This window comes from Platalea leucorodia (genome assembly GCF_965183815.1).
Source record: "Platalea leucorodia genome assembly, chromosome: Z".
Classification (NCBI taxonomy): Eukaryota; Metazoa; Chordata; class Aves; order Pelecaniformes; family Threskiornithidae; genus Platalea; species Platalea leucorodia.
In genome coordinates this window covers 46,907,305-46,923,699 of record NC_138858.1, presented here as the reverse complement: position 1 = coordinate 46,923,699, position 16,395 = coordinate 46,907,305, and the positions used below count along the sequence as shown (strand labels likewise).

At 38.3% G+C, this 16,395-nt stretch overlaps 1 protein-coding gene across 12 annotated transcripts in view; it reads left to right on the top strand.

Annotated features, from left to right (window-relative positions):
* The window catches only part of CDC14B (cell division cycle 14B), a 48,517-nt gene that overhangs the window by 19,712 nt on the left and 12,410 nt on the right, over positions 1-16,395 (top strand). For 5 of the 12 annotated variants that reach the window (XM_082336525.1, XM_082336523.1, XM_082336524.1 and 2 more), the window contains exons 5-13: positions 1,635-1,711; positions 6,758-6,824; positions 8,270-8,332; positions 9,251-9,338; positions 9,679-9,909; positions 11,689-11,827; positions 11,958-12,111; positions 12,883-12,983; positions 15,511-15,656. In XM_082336525.1, the coding sequence (XP_082192651.1) occupies positions 1,635-1,711; positions 6,758-6,824; positions 8,270-8,332; positions 9,251-9,338; positions 9,679-9,909; positions 11,689-11,827; positions 11,958-12,111; positions 12,883-12,983; positions 15,511-15,622 (1,032 nt within the window). In that variant the 3' untranslated portion in view covers positions 15,623-15,656. The remainder of the gene's footprint in view (positions 1-1,634; positions 1,712-6,757; positions 6,825-8,269; positions 8,333-9,250; positions 9,339-9,678; positions 9,910-11,688; positions 11,828-11,957; positions 12,112-12,882; positions 12,984-15,510; positions 15,657-16,395) is intronic. The other 7 variants (XM_082336528.1, XM_082336519.1, XM_082336518.1 and 4 more) reach the window with 3 other exon arrangements.

The window sequence follows — 16,395 nt, the reverse complement described above, 5'->3', positions numbered from 1 at the left end:
GGAGCAGCTATTCAGTGATATTTTGGGGGCCTTTTAAGTCTCTTGTTTCTTCTGGGTGTATGCTTGCAAATATAAATGCAAAAGTCACTTACCCCTTCCCAGTGAAAGCACACACACACAAAACATGCAGTTTTCATTACTTAACTACTTAAACAAGACAGATTTTTTTTCTTTGGTTTTGCTAATTGCACAGGAAGAATGCTCAGAAAATACTTAACACAGTAATCAAATCAGGGAAAATGAAAGGGGTCACTTGCTGCCACGTATGTTCTAGCTGTCTGTTTAGGATATGTTTCAAGCTGTGTTTGTTGTTTGTTTGGTTGGTTTTTTTAGCAACATCTGTTCCACCTCCCATTCTCACCTCACAAGAATGTGTGCACGCGCGCGCGCGCGTGTGTGTGTGTAGAGAGGATGTTGAAGGTATGTCAAGCCATTTGTTCAAGCTGGCTTTGCAGCAGCATCAAGGAAATTTGAATGGCAATGCCAACTTTTAAAAGAAAAAAACGTCAAAAGAACAGAAAGCAAAAATTCCACACTTAGATTTTTGGGGGATATTTAATTAATACTCATTAGGATTCTTACTTTCAAAAAACCTCTAAGGCAAAAGGTCTTTAATGTAAGAGATGTAAACAATTTGACCGAACATTAGTGAAAAAAAAAACTTCCTGTAGTGTGTTAAAACTTAGTTAATGCTGTTTTAAAGAGAAAGTATTAATTTGAAATTGCTGAATATTGTCCTGTTAATGACAGCTTGTTATTAACAATTGTTATCTCCTGGCCATGCTGGGGATGGTGTTTGATGGTATTGGAAGATACAATTTGCATAAAAGAGGAGTTTTACGGTATTCTTTAAGGAGACCTTAGTGTTAGAGGCTATCCAAGAGGGATCAGACATGTCACGTTGGAAGACCATATGGAGATTTGTCATGAGCTGGTCCTTTGTGAATTCTTTTCTGAGTGTTTTTGACAGTAGAAGGTTTGATACGTAGTGCTTCAGGTATGTTACTTCATTCTGTTCTTAGGATTTTGCTTCTGAAGCTACAGATTTCTTTTGTTTTTTTCCTTTATGACATCTGGATTTAGTTACTGGATACTGCCTCACAAGGAAGGAATTTGGAATAATGCAAATGTACTGCTGTAGGAAAATCAAAACATACGCGACTTACTGTTTTAATCTCGTCTGCTGAGTGTACACGCTGTTTTGTAGACCAGATGATTCATAGCTTTCCTGATATCTCTGTGGGTTTTTGTGTTTTGATTTACATCTTAAAAGCTTAATTAAAAAAAAAAAAATCTACAAACTGGTCCAGCAGAGTTGCAGTAGAAACACAGAAGAATCCAGACGGACAGAAGCTTTCTCACTGTAGCCTATAGTTGAACAACTCCTGCAGAAATCTGTACATTTTGTTGAAAAATATGTAGTCCTCTAGGTTGACCAGGATTTTATGTTGTTTATGTTAGTCTTATTGTTGCATACTTGCATACATTTGTTCTTAATGCCACCCTTTCTCAGCACTTTTGAGCTCTGTGATAATTAATTATGCCTTCTGTAGTAAACAAGTGACTTGAAGTTCTTAATATCAATCTTAAAATAATAATTCTACTTTCTTTTCTGTCTTTTTCCACAAAAATAGATAATATACCTGAGAGAATCCCCAGAAGATGTATACAGGCTTATACTGGCTGGAAGCATTTCGTATCTTCCTTTTAGGTAAATAACAAGTTGTTAGAACTTCTGTCCCTCGATATTTTGAGGAAGAATGTAGCATTTATCGGTACTAATTTGGGGGTTTCTTTTGCTGAAGTTGTAACACGTGACACGTTCACTGCCTGACCTTTAAGTGCAGGCTGCTGAACAGGGGTGTTAGCAGCTGGAACTGAAGTGTACTGACAGAAGGTGAAGGAGCCATGCTGCTTTTTATGCACTCTTGTTGAGCTTTTTGATCTACGTTGCTTCTCACTTGGCAGTCTAGTTTAGTGCCAGTAGTTGATAGTGAAATGTATCAAAATACCTGTCATTCATCACAAATGGCTTGTAATACTTTTAGCACTCCATTTTTCCCACTTGTCGAATGTATGCAGCAACCCACAAATACTGTTTTGTGCATAAAGAATGCTAGCTAATCTCAAATGATTTAGTGTAAATTTGAAGTATTTCTTTTTACCAATGAGGAAATGTGTAAAACCATTGGTTCATGGTTGCTTGACCCTGAGGGAATGTAGTCCTAGCTGTTTCAAACCCCAGACTTCTCTTTGTGGTATATGCTGTGCTGCTTAATGTAGGAAATAAAATTGATCCGTCGTGCAGAGGAACTACTTCTTAATTTCTTCCAAACAAGAGTTTCTAAAAGTTGGACTAAACTAACATTCCATTGACTGCCACAATATGCAGAAAAGAATGGCCAAAAAACTTTTTAGGAGGCCAGTTTACTGTCCAAATATATTGTTATGGGGTGATTAATTCAGTCCTTGCTTGTTTGTGTTTTCTAGCTCTTTTGCCAAGAGATGGGCTTTTGATAATTTGAATTTCTGTTACTTCCCACTTGCCACCACCACAGTGTAATGTGGTACCACTAATGTGGTAGTATAATGGTGTAGTAGCACCTCTCTTTATTTGCATACTTCCACCATCCCATTTCTCACTTTTAAACTCCATTTTTATATTCCTAGAAGAACAAAAGTCGTCCTTAGAAAGACTGTAAAGTTTGTTTCTAAATATCATAAAGGCGTATATGGGTGATGGAGTTAGTAGTTTTTCACCCAGGTCATATACCCTGCATGCCCTGCCCAAATTCCCAGACCATCACTTCAACAGCACTGCTGAAAGAAATGAAAAGTTGTGTTATGTAATAAGACTTACTGAGAGCTGACTTCTGAAGACATGTCCAGCCTCTGGGATAAAGAATACAGTCTGCTAAAGTGTCTGCAAACTTTACCGTTTTCTTGAGTTTACTCGTGCAGCTAAACCTGGTGCAATTAGAGGAATTCAGATTACACTAATGATCAACTGAGATGTTGGTCTGGGCTCTCTTCCTTTAGGATCTTCATCTCTGTAAAAACAGTACCTTCCCATAGAATAATACAAAGTCATTCAGATAGTTGCTACTTAGGGTCATTATCAACATGAAAACTTTTGTTAGCAGGATACAAAGAATTTCTTTTTTCACTTATGGAATCACAGAATCACAGTGAGGTTGGAAGGGACCTCTGAAGGTCATCTGGTCCAACATCCCTGCTCAAGCAGGGCCACCTAGAGCCATTTGCCCAGGATGATGTCCAGATGGCTTTTGAATGTCTCCAAGGATGGAGACTCCACAGCCTCTCAGGGCAACCTGTTCCAGTGTTCAGTCACACTGAGAGTAAAAAAATGGCTCCTGATATTCAGAGGGAACCTCCTGTGTTTCAGTTTGTGCCCATTGTCTCTCGTCCTGTCACTGAGCACCACTGAAAAGAGCCTGGGTCTGTCTTCTTTGCACCTTCACTTCAGGTGTTTATATACATTGATAAGGTCCCCCCTGAGCCTTCTCTTCTCCAGGCTGAACAGTCCAAGCTCTCTCAGCCTTTCCTTCTATATGAGGTGCTCCAATCCCTTAATCGTTTTTGTGGCACTTTCTGGACTCTCTCCGATTATGTCGAAACCTCTCTTGCACTGACGAGCCCAGAACTGGGCACAGTACTCCAGGTGTAGCCTCACTAGTGCCAAGGAGAGGGGAAGGATCAGCGCCCTCAACCTGCTGGCAATACTTTGTCTAATGTGATCCAGGATACCATTAGCTTTCTTTGTCGCAGGGCATGTTACTGACTCATGTTCAACTTAATGTCCACCAGAACCCTCAGGTCCTTTTCTGCCAAGCTGTCTTCCAGCTGGGCAGCCCCCAGCCTTTACTGGTGCCTGGGGTTATTCCTCCTCAGGTGCAGGACTTTACACTTCTCCTTGTTGAACTTCATGAGGCTTCTGTCAGCCCATTTCTCCAGCCTATCAAGGTTCCTCTGCATGGCAGCATGACCTTCTGGCGTTATCAGCCACTACTCCTGGTTTTGTGTCGTCAGCAAACTTGCTGAGGGAACTCTTTGCCCCTTCATCCAGATCATTAATGAAGACGTTGAACAGGATCAAACGCAGTATTGACCCGTGGAGTACACCGCTAGTTCCTGGCCTCCAGCTACGCTTTGTATCACTGACTACCACCCTTTGGGCCCAGCCATTCAATCAGTTTTCAGTCCACCTGTCTGCTTGAACAGCCAACACATCAGTAGCTTGTCTGTGACGATCTTATGGAGACAATGTCAAAGGCCTTACTGAAGTTCAGGTAGACAATATCCACTGCTCTCCCCTCATCTACCAGGCCAGTCATTTCATTGTAGAAGTTTATCAAATTGGTCAAGCATGACATTGCCTTGGTGAATCCATGCTGACTACTCCTTATGATTTTCTTGTTCTTAATATGCCTGGAAATGGTTTTGAGGTTTAGCTGCTCCATCACCTCTCTGGGGATTGAGATGTTGCTAACTGACCTGTAGTTCCCTGGGGATTCCTTCTTGCCCTTCTTGAAGTTGAGGGTGACATTTGCTTTCTTCCAGTCTTCAGGCATTTCTCCCAGTTGCCATGATTGATCAGAGATTATTGAGAGTGGCCTTGCAATGACATCAGCCACCTCCCTCAGCACTCATGGATGCATCCCATCATGGTCCATGGACCTAGGTATGTCCTGTTTGCAGAAATATTCCCTGACATGATCTTCTTCCACCAAGAGTACATCTTCCTTGCTCCAGCCTTTCCCCCTGGTTTCTGGGGCCTGGGATTCCTCAAGGCTGGTCTTGCTAGCAAAGACTGAGGCAAAGAAGGCATTCAGTACCTCAGCCTTTTCCATGTCCTGTGTACCCAGGTCCCCTGCCTCATTGAGCAGTGGGCCCACATCTTCCCTGGTCTTCTTTTGTCACCTATGTACTTAAAGAAGCTGCTCATGTTTTCTTTGACATCTCTGGCCCGATTCAATTCCATTTGGGCTTTAACTTTCCTAACTTCATCCCTGGATGCTTGGACAATGTCTCTATATTCCTCCCAGGTTACCTGTCCTTGCTCCACCTGCTGTATGCTTCCTTTTTGTGTTTGAGTTTGGCCAGCAGTTCGTTGTTCATCCACGCAGGCCTCCTGGCATTTTTGCCTACTTCATATTCATTGGGATAAGCTGCTCTTAAGCTTGAAGGGGCTGATCCTCAAATATTAATGAGCTTTCTTGGGCCCCTCTTCCCTCCAGGGCCTTATCCCATGAGACTCTTCCAAGCAGATCTTTGAAGAAGCCAGTGTATGCTCTCCCGAAGTCCAGGGTTGTCAGCTTGCTTTTTACCCTCCTTCCTGCCCTTAGGATCCTGAACTCCACCATCTCATAGTCACTGCATCCGAGGCTGCCTTTGACTTTCACGTCCCCAACAAGCACCTCCTTGCAGGTGACTATGAGGTCCAGCAGAGTGCTGTGCTTCATTGGCTTCCAGATCACTTGGTGGAGGAAGTTGTTACCAGTTCATTGCAGGAACCTCGTGGATTGCTTATGTCCTGCTGTGTTGTCCCTCCAACAGATATTGGAGTGGTTGAAGATCCCCATGAGGACCAGGGCCTGCGAATTTGAGGCTGCTCCTATCTGTCTGTAGAGGGCCTGATCCACTTGTTCTTCCTGGTCAGGTGGCCTAACAGACACCCACTACAATGTCACCTTTACCTGTCCTCTCTTTTACCTGAATGGGGTTCTGTTATTTTCTCCTTCTGCTGATTTTTTTTTCCACCTTTCACACTGATTCATTAGGGAGGAAAAGGATACAAACAAATTGTAGAGGCAGCCATCCAGATTCTTCAGAAGTTCTTCCTCCTCTCAGTTGAAATTTGAACATGATATATTTTGTACTTTTTTGAAACATTAATGATTCTTTGCTGATGAGGGCTGCATGGTCTCAGAAGAAGGTGTTCTGCCAAGACATAATATTCTTTGATGTAGATTCAGTTTAAACTTGTTTTTTGACTTGACTATAGTATTCCTGTAGAATGCTTACTCTGCAGTGCTTATGGAATCTAATAATGGTCACATACAAAGAACATGCAATTCCTGGATCAACAGAATTTTAAAAATAGTAGCTGAAAGAAGCGGTTTTAAGGAAAACCAGTTTCTCCTCATGTTTAAGCATAAACTGTTTTATGCATCTTAAGAAAAGTCTTTTAATGTATGTACACAAATGTGTATCTTGACAGTTTTAGTAGGAAGATGCTGTTCATGTATACATAGAGTGCATCTGCGCAGCATCTTTTTTTGTTTTAAATTGAGTTTGAAGAAAAAATTTGCAGTGTATGAAAATTTGACTTTTTCAAAAGTGTACTTCAGAAGAAAATCTTCTAAGAGGGTATGTTAGAATATGATACTAATAACATTAGCTTTTGCCACAAGGAGTTTGTGTTGTCTGTTCTTTGACATGAACACTGAAACATGCTAGCTTCAATCTTCACGTCAGAAATTGGACATGTGAGCTTCAACAAAACTACAACTGGAGTAATCTTACTCTTGGATCATCTGTTAACATAACTTATTTTATGTTATTATTGTAAGATGCAAGGTGGGGGAAAGGAAGTAATCATTTGATATAATTATTTCACTGAAGTAGTAATTAACTTGAAGCAATTTTTTAAACTTGTTTTAGAGAAATATCTTCAGTTAGTTTTACTTGGATTAAAATGGGATAATTTTACCATTTTGGTCATCATATCTTATAGGGATGCTTCCTTTGGTACTTGCAGTTTTCATCTGACATTGTTGGACTGTTTTCATGCAATAAACAAGGTCAGTAAAACAATATTTTTCATATTGCAAAAGGTCAGCTAAATATTGCCCAGCAGAAAAAGAACACTTAGGAAGCTGGGATCCAATTAGAGCTGTGCAGTAGCAGGTTTTCTAATTGTTGCCTAGCTTATTATGTATTATGCATTGTAACAAAACTTCTAGATACAGCATCCACAAAAGTTGACTGATACTTTATATAATCAACTAATGAAGATTTTAAAGAGGGAATTTTGAGTTTTATTTATGTAATCTTTCAAGACAGTCATTCACACCTCTAATCCCTAAGAGTTGTGTGATAGATTTGTTATATGAGCCCCTGGTGTTACATTTTAGGCTGAATATAGCCTTTGAAAGTGGTTTTGAATTGCTTAGTGATTTTTTTTAGGCATTTGCAGCATGTGCTAATGACTTGAAGTTTTGCTTTAGTAATACAAATAGGACAAATGTTAGGAGGCAGGTGCTTTTTTTTTAACTATGAATTACCATAATCCAGTGTTTTATAGCAATACAGTGGTGAAGTAACATGGCATTGAAGGACAGGGGAATTTATATGCATTCTTTTTAGTCTGTGTGAGTAGTGAAAAGGGGAATTCTGCAGCTCTCCACCCTACTACTGTCTTTTGTATTATGGATACCTCTGCCAAATACTGGTGTTTTTACTGATTAAGACAGCTTATTGTAGATGTGTGATTTGCAGCTTTTTTGGATGTTTTGACATTGGCTGCTTGAATGCCAAGAGTGGTGAATTGCTGTTCTTCTTAGTACAGGTGAACAGCAAGGAAAACTACAGAAGATCATGCAGTGAAAGAGGAGATTAGAATGTAGGATTTTAAATATCTGGAGATACAGGATTATCTATGTTAGTGCTTCCTGACTTAAGAAGTGGGTAAACTGCCAGTTACTCAAATGTTTACATTTTTTTTACAGTATTAAGTGTAATGGTTGTGGATAATTACGGGACATCAGGGACGACACCAGTGTCTGCTTAGGACTGTGTGTCTGCAAACAATTCAAAATCAATGAAGATATTAGCATCATAATGAGAGCAAATAGCATTCATGCACAAAAATATTTGCAGTCCTTGAATGCAGACTTTAGAACGTGCTCATAATTTCAATAGATAATTTTAGCCAGTTATTTTTCTCTTTTTTGGTTTTGTACTCCTAGCAGTAATAAAAAGACTGAATGCTTCTGTAGTCTGGAATTTTGTAGTGATTCGATGACAACAGAAAAGAGTGGATTTGCTTGTCTAACTTCATTTGTATTAAAATTTACAAATCTGTTTTGAACCAAGACTGAGTTGATCTGTATTTTTTCAAATATATGAAGAAATCTCTCTGAAAGAGTAGAACAGGTATTAGGGGCTTTCCGTAACCTAGAAGAGTGATGAACTGCCCTCATTGAAAAGATGTTGTCTTTGTTAAAAGCTGTATTCTGAATTTTAGGCTTTGCAATATGGTTTCCTGGATTTCAATACGTTTGATGTAAATGAATATGAGCATTATGAAGTAAGTGTTCAGTATCAATCTTCTGATTTGTTTGCTGTTACTAATGCTGATTGTTTATAATATGTGCTATTTTTTTTGTAGTATTAGGTTCCATTTCTGTTTTGTCTCTTTAAACTTTGATTGTTAAATAAAGGTGTGTGGTCAGAGAGAGAATATTAAAATTTAGATTTAAGCATAGTCAGCCTCAAACATGGGGGGAAAAGCAGAAACCGAAATGGAAATAAATACTTTTTTCCATTATTATCAAAGCCCTGGAAGATGATTGGGGAGTGGGAATTTGGCCGCCTTTTAGAGGTCATGCATATTCTTGAGCAGTCTTGATGAGAAACCTGAGGGCATACAAGTCCAAGTCTAACTGAATTCTGGAGGGCAATCACAGTATGTTTCTGTGAACACATGGCAAAGGTATAATAACACTCTTTGAGGTAAAGAAGGAAGCAGGACTGGGAAACTCCAAGCCTATAAAATTCACTTTGGGGCATAGGAAACAAATATGACAATGAAGGACTGCAAGTCTTGACTATATGCAGTCTCAGAAACGCAAAGCTGCCAGTTATCTGTAAAGAGAAAATTAAGTGTTCTTAGAATCTAAAAAATCACGATTTAAATTGTGAACAGCTATAAGGCCAAGGTCATAATTTAGAAACCTATAAAAAATAAAAAATTGGAAGTTGCCCTTCATCTGAAGGGCATCAGTTGTGTTGTTCTAAAACTCTGATTTAGAAAGAGGAGAACACAGGCAAGAAAAGTGAGGTTGAAAGCATCTGTCATCCTCCCAATGGAACACAAAGCAGGCAACTAACATAACTTCCTTTGGCAAAAATTGTGCATCACTTCTATCTAGCATGTATTTTGAAACAATAAGGAAAAGCCTGAAAATACAGGGATAATGATAAACCAAGCATTTTCTCTTGACAGAGAGCAGAAAATGGAGATTTTAACTGGATAATACCAAACAAATTCATTGCCTTCAGTGGACCTCATTCAAGAAGTAAAATTGAAAATGGTATGCTTAAAAAAGGAGGTGGGGGACACAAGCCCACTGCTTTCTTAGTTGATTGTTATCAGTAAGAACAAGCTTTAAAAATTGTTCCTCAAACAGTGTGTTTTTTCCTTGGCTCTTTTTCTTTTATAAGAACCCTGGCAGTAAAATTTTAATGCTTGGTTTAATTGTATCTGACCTAGGTGATTATGTTAAAATTCCATTTTCAGTTAGTCTGTTTCTTTATGTTGAATGTGAGTTCTGTTTTGAAAGTGTCTTCATCTCTTGTTTTTGAGTCTTTGTTTATTTCTGCAGTTTGAGCCTTATTCTCTTCTTTTTTTTTTTTCCTTCTTTTTTCAAATAGGCTATCCTCACCATGCTCCAGAGGCTTATTTTCCATACTTCAGGAAAAATAAGGTCACCACTATAATACGCCTCAACAAAAAAGTGTATGATGCCAAACGATTTACAGATGCTGGATTTGAGCATTTTGACCTCTTCTTTGCTGATGGAAGCACACCTAGTGATACTATAGTTAAAACATTTCTAAATATTTGTGAAAATGCTGAAGGTGTTATAGCCGTTCATTGCAAAGGTATAGTGTAAAACCAATTCATACTACAAGTGATGCTTACAGTTACAGTTCCTGAGGTATTTTGCACTATAATTCTGTTATATCTGGTTATTAACATCTCTGCCAAACTGCACCTTTTCCGTAAAAATTCTTTGTATGCTTCTGTTCTGCACTTCATCTTCTAATTTTTTTAAGTTCCAGAAAAATCTTCCCAGCTATTTCCAAGAATGAGGTTGGGGAAAGTGAGCTTGCCAATATTAACAGCTCTTTCTGCTAGAAAGCGTTGTCACTTTCAAAGGATGCTTTCGAGCAGGAATTTGAAGTCCTGGCAAGGTTTATAGGTCTTTCTGAAAATACATAGTTAAATATGCCAAATTATAAACTTTTGAAAAAATCAATGCAGCTTTTTGAGGAGATTCCCCCAAAAGTATGAGTGTTCTTTCAGAACCATAGAAACCTTTATCCTTCAGAAACCCTTTTTACTAGCTACGCTGGGCATGCTCTGAATATCTGTTCCTCCAGAGTTAGACTGCCAAGGAAAAGATACTTAGAGCACACCCAGTGCAGCTAGTATAGTTTTCTGTGGTTCTAGAGGAACTATGTTACCCTTCCCCCACCATCTTTAATAATCTATCAGACATTTGTTCTGCACAAACTCTGCCTGACGAGCGCACCTGATAATGCCGTGATTGAAGGAGAAAGGCCGTTTCTTAACCCATGTGCCTGGGACCTGCAAAGACTGCATTTTTTTTCCTCGATCTGCCATCTATTTGCTGCATGTTTAAGAGGATTATACTGTGGAGTGGAAGAATTGGTAAAAAACTTCATCTTGACTGTTGGGAAGCAAGTGCATACTCGTACTGTCTACCGAGGTGATAAATTCAGGCATATGACTTCATTGATTATGCCTGAATATTGAGTATCAGTGCTTTGTTTTCATTCAAATTAAGATGGTCTTTGATATTTATCATAGTAATGGTGTCCAGACTACCTTATGTTCCTTGACCTGCTCTTACTATTGAGAAAAAGTAGAATGCTGTAGCCTGTTCTTAAAGCTGGGCAAGGCATGGAAAGTGCTGTGTGGTTGTCTTGGCTGTTGGGCTATGCTGAAGATTTTACACTGGTGTTGATCAGCCACTTGTTAAATGAGAGAAGGTGATGTGTGGTTTGACATTTACAGCGAGTGATCGAGGAGAGGAACCACTTAGCTCAACCTGTCCTCCTTTCCTTCTCATGTTTCCCAAGGTAAATAGAACTGTTTTGAGGACCATTGCAGAGAAGGTTCCTCATTCTGGAGTACTTTCGGCTTGTGTTGGCTAGTACCCAGACTTGCTTATTGCAAAATTTGTCTTTTCCTTGGGAACTAAAGTAAGAGATTAGTTAGAGGAGGGACTGGAAGAGCAACTAGTTTCAGTGCAATGTATGATCACTTCGCAACAAGGTTCTTTGAGAATTTTGGAAAAAGCCAGCTGTTTTATCGCATGCATAAAAACATTCTCATACCTGTATACATATTCATAGATAGATAGTAAATGAAGATAGATGGACTTACAGGTATTTGTAAAGTTGCTGGCTTTGGAAGGTTACCTCACTAAAAACATGTGAACAATGTGTTAATAATGTTGTATATGGAAAAAAAAAATTCAAAAGGTGAGTTGCACTTAACCAGTTTTGATCAGTAACAGGTTTGTTTAATAAACTAGGCAAGTAACTATTTGTCCAAGTAACAACGTCTGTAGCTACAGCAGATTCCAGATGAAGTTGGGTATATGAAAGAAGCCATTCTTTTGTCTTACACAGCTGGTCTTGGGCGAACTGGCACACTTATTGCCTGTTACATTATGAAGCATTATCGGATGACAGCTGCTGAAACTATTGCCTGGATTAGAATAAATAGACCTGGTTCAGTGATTGGACCACAACAACACTTCCTGATGGAGTAAGTAGATTGACTAGAAATGACTTAAAAAATAGATCTAGATGTCTTTTTCTTCTTCTTTTATTGTACACTTAATAACCTTTGGTGTTAATTTGTTGTGTTTTGGGCTTTTTTTTCCATGTTATTTTAGCAAACAGGCAGAACTTTGGACAGAAGGAGATATTTTCCATGCAAAGCTGAGAGGAAACCGTAAAATTGCTGTAACAAGAATTCTGTCAGGAGTAGACGATATTTCAATTAATGACACAAAAAACAGGAGAGCCATCCAAAAGGACATTGAGCTGGTAACCATCTGAATATTGTGCTCTTGTAAAAGTTGTAACTGCTGTTGAGAATCTCTCAGGTTCTGAACAAACCTGTAGGTACAGTAAAACTATGTTAATGAGATTCTTTTTCTGTTTGCCCTTTTTGTATTGAGATATATGGGGGAGGGGGGAAGTTATGGACAGCAAGTATGAAAAATGAAGTGCAGTCCACAGGTGAAGTAGGAGCATCCTTATCATATTTTAGTAATTAGTTAAATATTAGAACAAAAAAGTACTCACAATTTGCAGTCAAAAACACTGTGATTTTGTTTTGGATTGTCTGTTACTTCATTGTGTGTGTTTAAAGGGAAGGGATGAAAGGGTTTTTGCTCTTTTTAGTTTCTAAGTAATTGCAACTTCTATAATACCTTTTGATGCTGCCTTTTAAAAAAATGGTACTGCTGTTTTAAAAAGGCAAGTGAAATAGGGAAATGCTGTACTTGACTGAAGATTGTACTGTACCTAAGCAAAGATTTGATAATATGTTTCCACTGTTTTAAAGGTAGACAACATTCTGATGCATGTAATTCATGACACCACTTAATGGTTCACAGGTTTAAAAGCAGTAAACAGGAAGCTGGAAAGAACAGAATTGTATTTATGCAAGTGAATTTCCTTTGATTTTATGCTGGCAAACTTTCCTGTTGCGATAATTCTAACTTTAAGATTTAAGATAAGGTTAATTCTTAAATGTCTTAAGTGTGTATATTTTAATCTTGATTTATCCCTTTCCTGTCTCCGCTTATCCAGTACAGTGATGAAGATGAAACAAACTGTGTAACACAAGGTGATAAGCTTCGTGCTCTGAAAAGTAGAAGGCAGACAAAAGCTCCAACTGCATCTCCGCTAACGTAAGTCAGTTTCTGAATGTATAAATGCCAGAAATACTTTTATCCTCTTCTTTATGCATACTTCCCTTTACCCCAAAAAGTTTGTTGCCAAGGCTGCTTTTATTTGTTTAAAACAAGCATGAGATTCACTGTTTCTCTGAAGGCTTGGTGAGAGCTAAGGAGGCAGGAGAACTTGGTTAAAGAACTATTACTCAGTTTCTAGTTTTCTGTATTGTTTTTCATTCCAGTAGTCTGCTCTTTACAAGCTCCCATAGTACTTCTGAATGCTTTACTTTTAATTTAATCACAAACGTTCCCTTGTCTTTCCTGTGGTAGTATAAAAATGGAAGACTATGACTCCATGTGGTGGTGTTTGATTGGCTGAAATAAGGTACGCGCTGTTTTTTGAAGTAAAGTCAGCTACGGAAGAAGAGTTGAAAGAAGAATATTTAGCTTCCTTTCATCTCCTTGTCCTTGGAGAGGATCTTTCCCTAATACCTGTGGGCTGTGGGATAATGGCTGGTAGGTCTGGAAGGCAGGGAGTAGCATTATTTCAGTAAATAAATTCAAAAGGAGTGCATTTCTGTCAGGGAACCTGGTATGCTAGTCTCTTTATTTTAGACAGGTACTGAAGCACCACCTGTAAAAGAAAGTTCGTAGTCGCCTTTGCATCTGTTGTAGTTTGTAGCAACTGCAGGTAGAAAAAACTTTCTCTCTGCCCTTAAATAAACTACAAGAGAATGCAAGACTTGCAAGATGTATCTGGATCTCATTTGATTGGTAGGAAAGGAATGGTGACGCCTGGCTGTCAGATTTTTGCAAGGAACACAGCACCAGAGTCACAGACCAAAGGCAACTTGGCTTTTATTGTGCTGTCTTTCTGTAGGGGATGCTGCTGCTAGCTGCTGGCTTTTTATTTCTTTTTCTTTTTTTTTAAGACGAAGCAGTGTCATCAGACTTTTAGAAAAAGTGAGAGGTATGCAGTAAGAATGTGCTGAAAGTAAAGGAGTATGTCTTTGGAAACCCTCACGCGTTGCTATGTATGAATTCTGCTTTTGCTTTAAAAGATTCTCTTTTGTTCATGCTCATCATTTACACAGGCAATCATATAAGAAACAACAGATTCAGAACAAAGCCTGTACCCAACTGACATTAAAGGAATGCCAAAACACATCACCCCAGTTACCTCAAGTAGCACAGTAAAAAACAGCTACCTTGCATATTAGTTTCTAAGGCACATGGTGCCTTAGTTTCCACTTCACAATATTTTTTCGTAAAAGGTACTTTAAGTCATGCAACAAAGGTTGTGAAAGATCTCATTTTTTGTGTGTTCCATAGAATAAATGTAGACTGTATGATAATCTATCCAAAGCCATTGTCTTAATATGCAGAAAGCCTATCAACTCTTCAAATACTGTTCCATTCATGAAGCATTGTGGAACATGACTGCTCTAATTAAAACTAGTTAGCTTGTACTTCTGTAGAATTAAAATAATTGATCTAGAGCTTAGAGTTGTTTTTTACAGCGTGCATTGTGGCACAGGGAGTTGGAATTTCCCTCCTCCTGTTCCCCCAAGTTATTTGTATGGTTTGCAGCTTGTACTGAAATAATTTGGTGAAAAATTAATCCAGAACTTCTTATATTCTTTGTGTTGTTATTATTAAACCAAAATATTGCTAGGAATACTTAGCTGCCTTACCTGAGTCAGAAGTCTTCCCTGTTAGAAGAAGTTTCAATCGTTTTCCCTTTTAGTTGACTGTTAATTAATCTTGGAGTGAAATTGATTAATTTTATCTAGGCAAACACAAAGAAGCTTCTAAATCCTCTATGTAGTTTTATTTCACAGAAAAGAAAAAAAAAACGCAAAATAAGAGCACCAGAAGCTGGGACAATTACAGTCTTTGAGAACTAGAGGCATTGCTTACATTTAAGTTGCAAGGGATTTGTGTATAACATTTGTTAATGTTTATTGAAGTTAGTTGTATAAACTTTATATGCTTTGATGAATGGATACTTTGTATATGTTCTAATTAGCAATATTCTGCACCTTTGGTAAAGGATTATGAATTGGCTTTTGCTACTTGGAACACAGGAAGGTAGTATACCCCATCATCTGGGTGTTCATATAAATTGTTCCTACAAACTGGTCTCGCTCTGATCTAATGTTTTAGTATTAAAGCGTATGATTGTGAAGTAGGATGAATGAATACAGGCTGATCAAACTGTCTAAGAGATGGCAGCAAGTGGACAGAGATGTACTGCTCCAGCATGCACTTATTTTCAGAAGAGTGATACAGATTTTCTTTGGAATAGACGAGTTTAGTGAGGATTTCAGATAATTTGCTTTGATTCCAGCAACATGTGGATACTACATTTGGCAATTTATGGTTGCATGGATTGTTTCAGTCATAGAAAGTAAGAAAATGCTTGGCAAAAGTTATAGAGCAATATGCTTTTGAGGAACTTGAAAAAAGCTAAAATGCACCAATAGCTTTTGCTTTTGAATTTTTGTTCATCTTTTCCTCCCCCCTCCAACCCCTTTTTTAGATGGCTCCTAGCTATGCTGGTGTCTACACTGTGTAGCATTGTCATCTGGTGGATTGTATGTGGCTCCCTTCTGCCCAGCCTGCTATTCTGTCTAGATGGTTTAAGAACATAGTAACCATCAGGACCCCCTGAGAGAGAGCCACTGTGTAAGTGTCCCATTCCATTTCTCTACAATAGCTCACGCTTTCTGTCTAGTATGTCTCATAAATGCATGTTTTCATACCATGTTTCTTACTGGCTTTGTTGCAAGAGTAAATTTCACTGCTCTGGCTTTGTTGTATTTTTGTATATATTATTTGGAATAACTGAGTGATTTTTATGGCTGGCTTGCAATACAAAAAGGTGCAGAGCTTTTATAATTAGGATAATTTATAATTTTGAAGCCTTTCTTCTCTGCATGCTCCTGCAAATAAGCAAAACTATATAAGCAAAACTATATTTGTAAAAAGGAAAAAGTACTGCTTTAAAATATGATCCTATCCTTTGTGTATTGCAAATGAAGATGTTAGCTCCAGTTTTACTTTGAAATTCATGAACTTGCGAAGGAGCTTAGTTTCCCGAAGGATGGTTTTACTCATGTGAAATGCCAGGAATTAGAATTTGTTAGAAATGTCAGTAGGTCTTTGTTCTTTACTAAGAGGTTATAGTATTGTATGCCATAAGAGGCAGTAAATTGGAACTTCTTTTTTCCTTTTTAACATAACGGAAGATGAGGCAGGTTGCAGTATTAGATCAAGGCTCACTTGTTTACCCAGCCAATGTGGTTTCATCTTCTTTTATTCTCAATTATTTTTTATAGAGCTTTATGAGACTAGTTAAATCCCTTCTTTCTGTTACTTGGATTCAGGAGCTGAGTAAAGCATTAAAAACATATTAGTTTCTTGA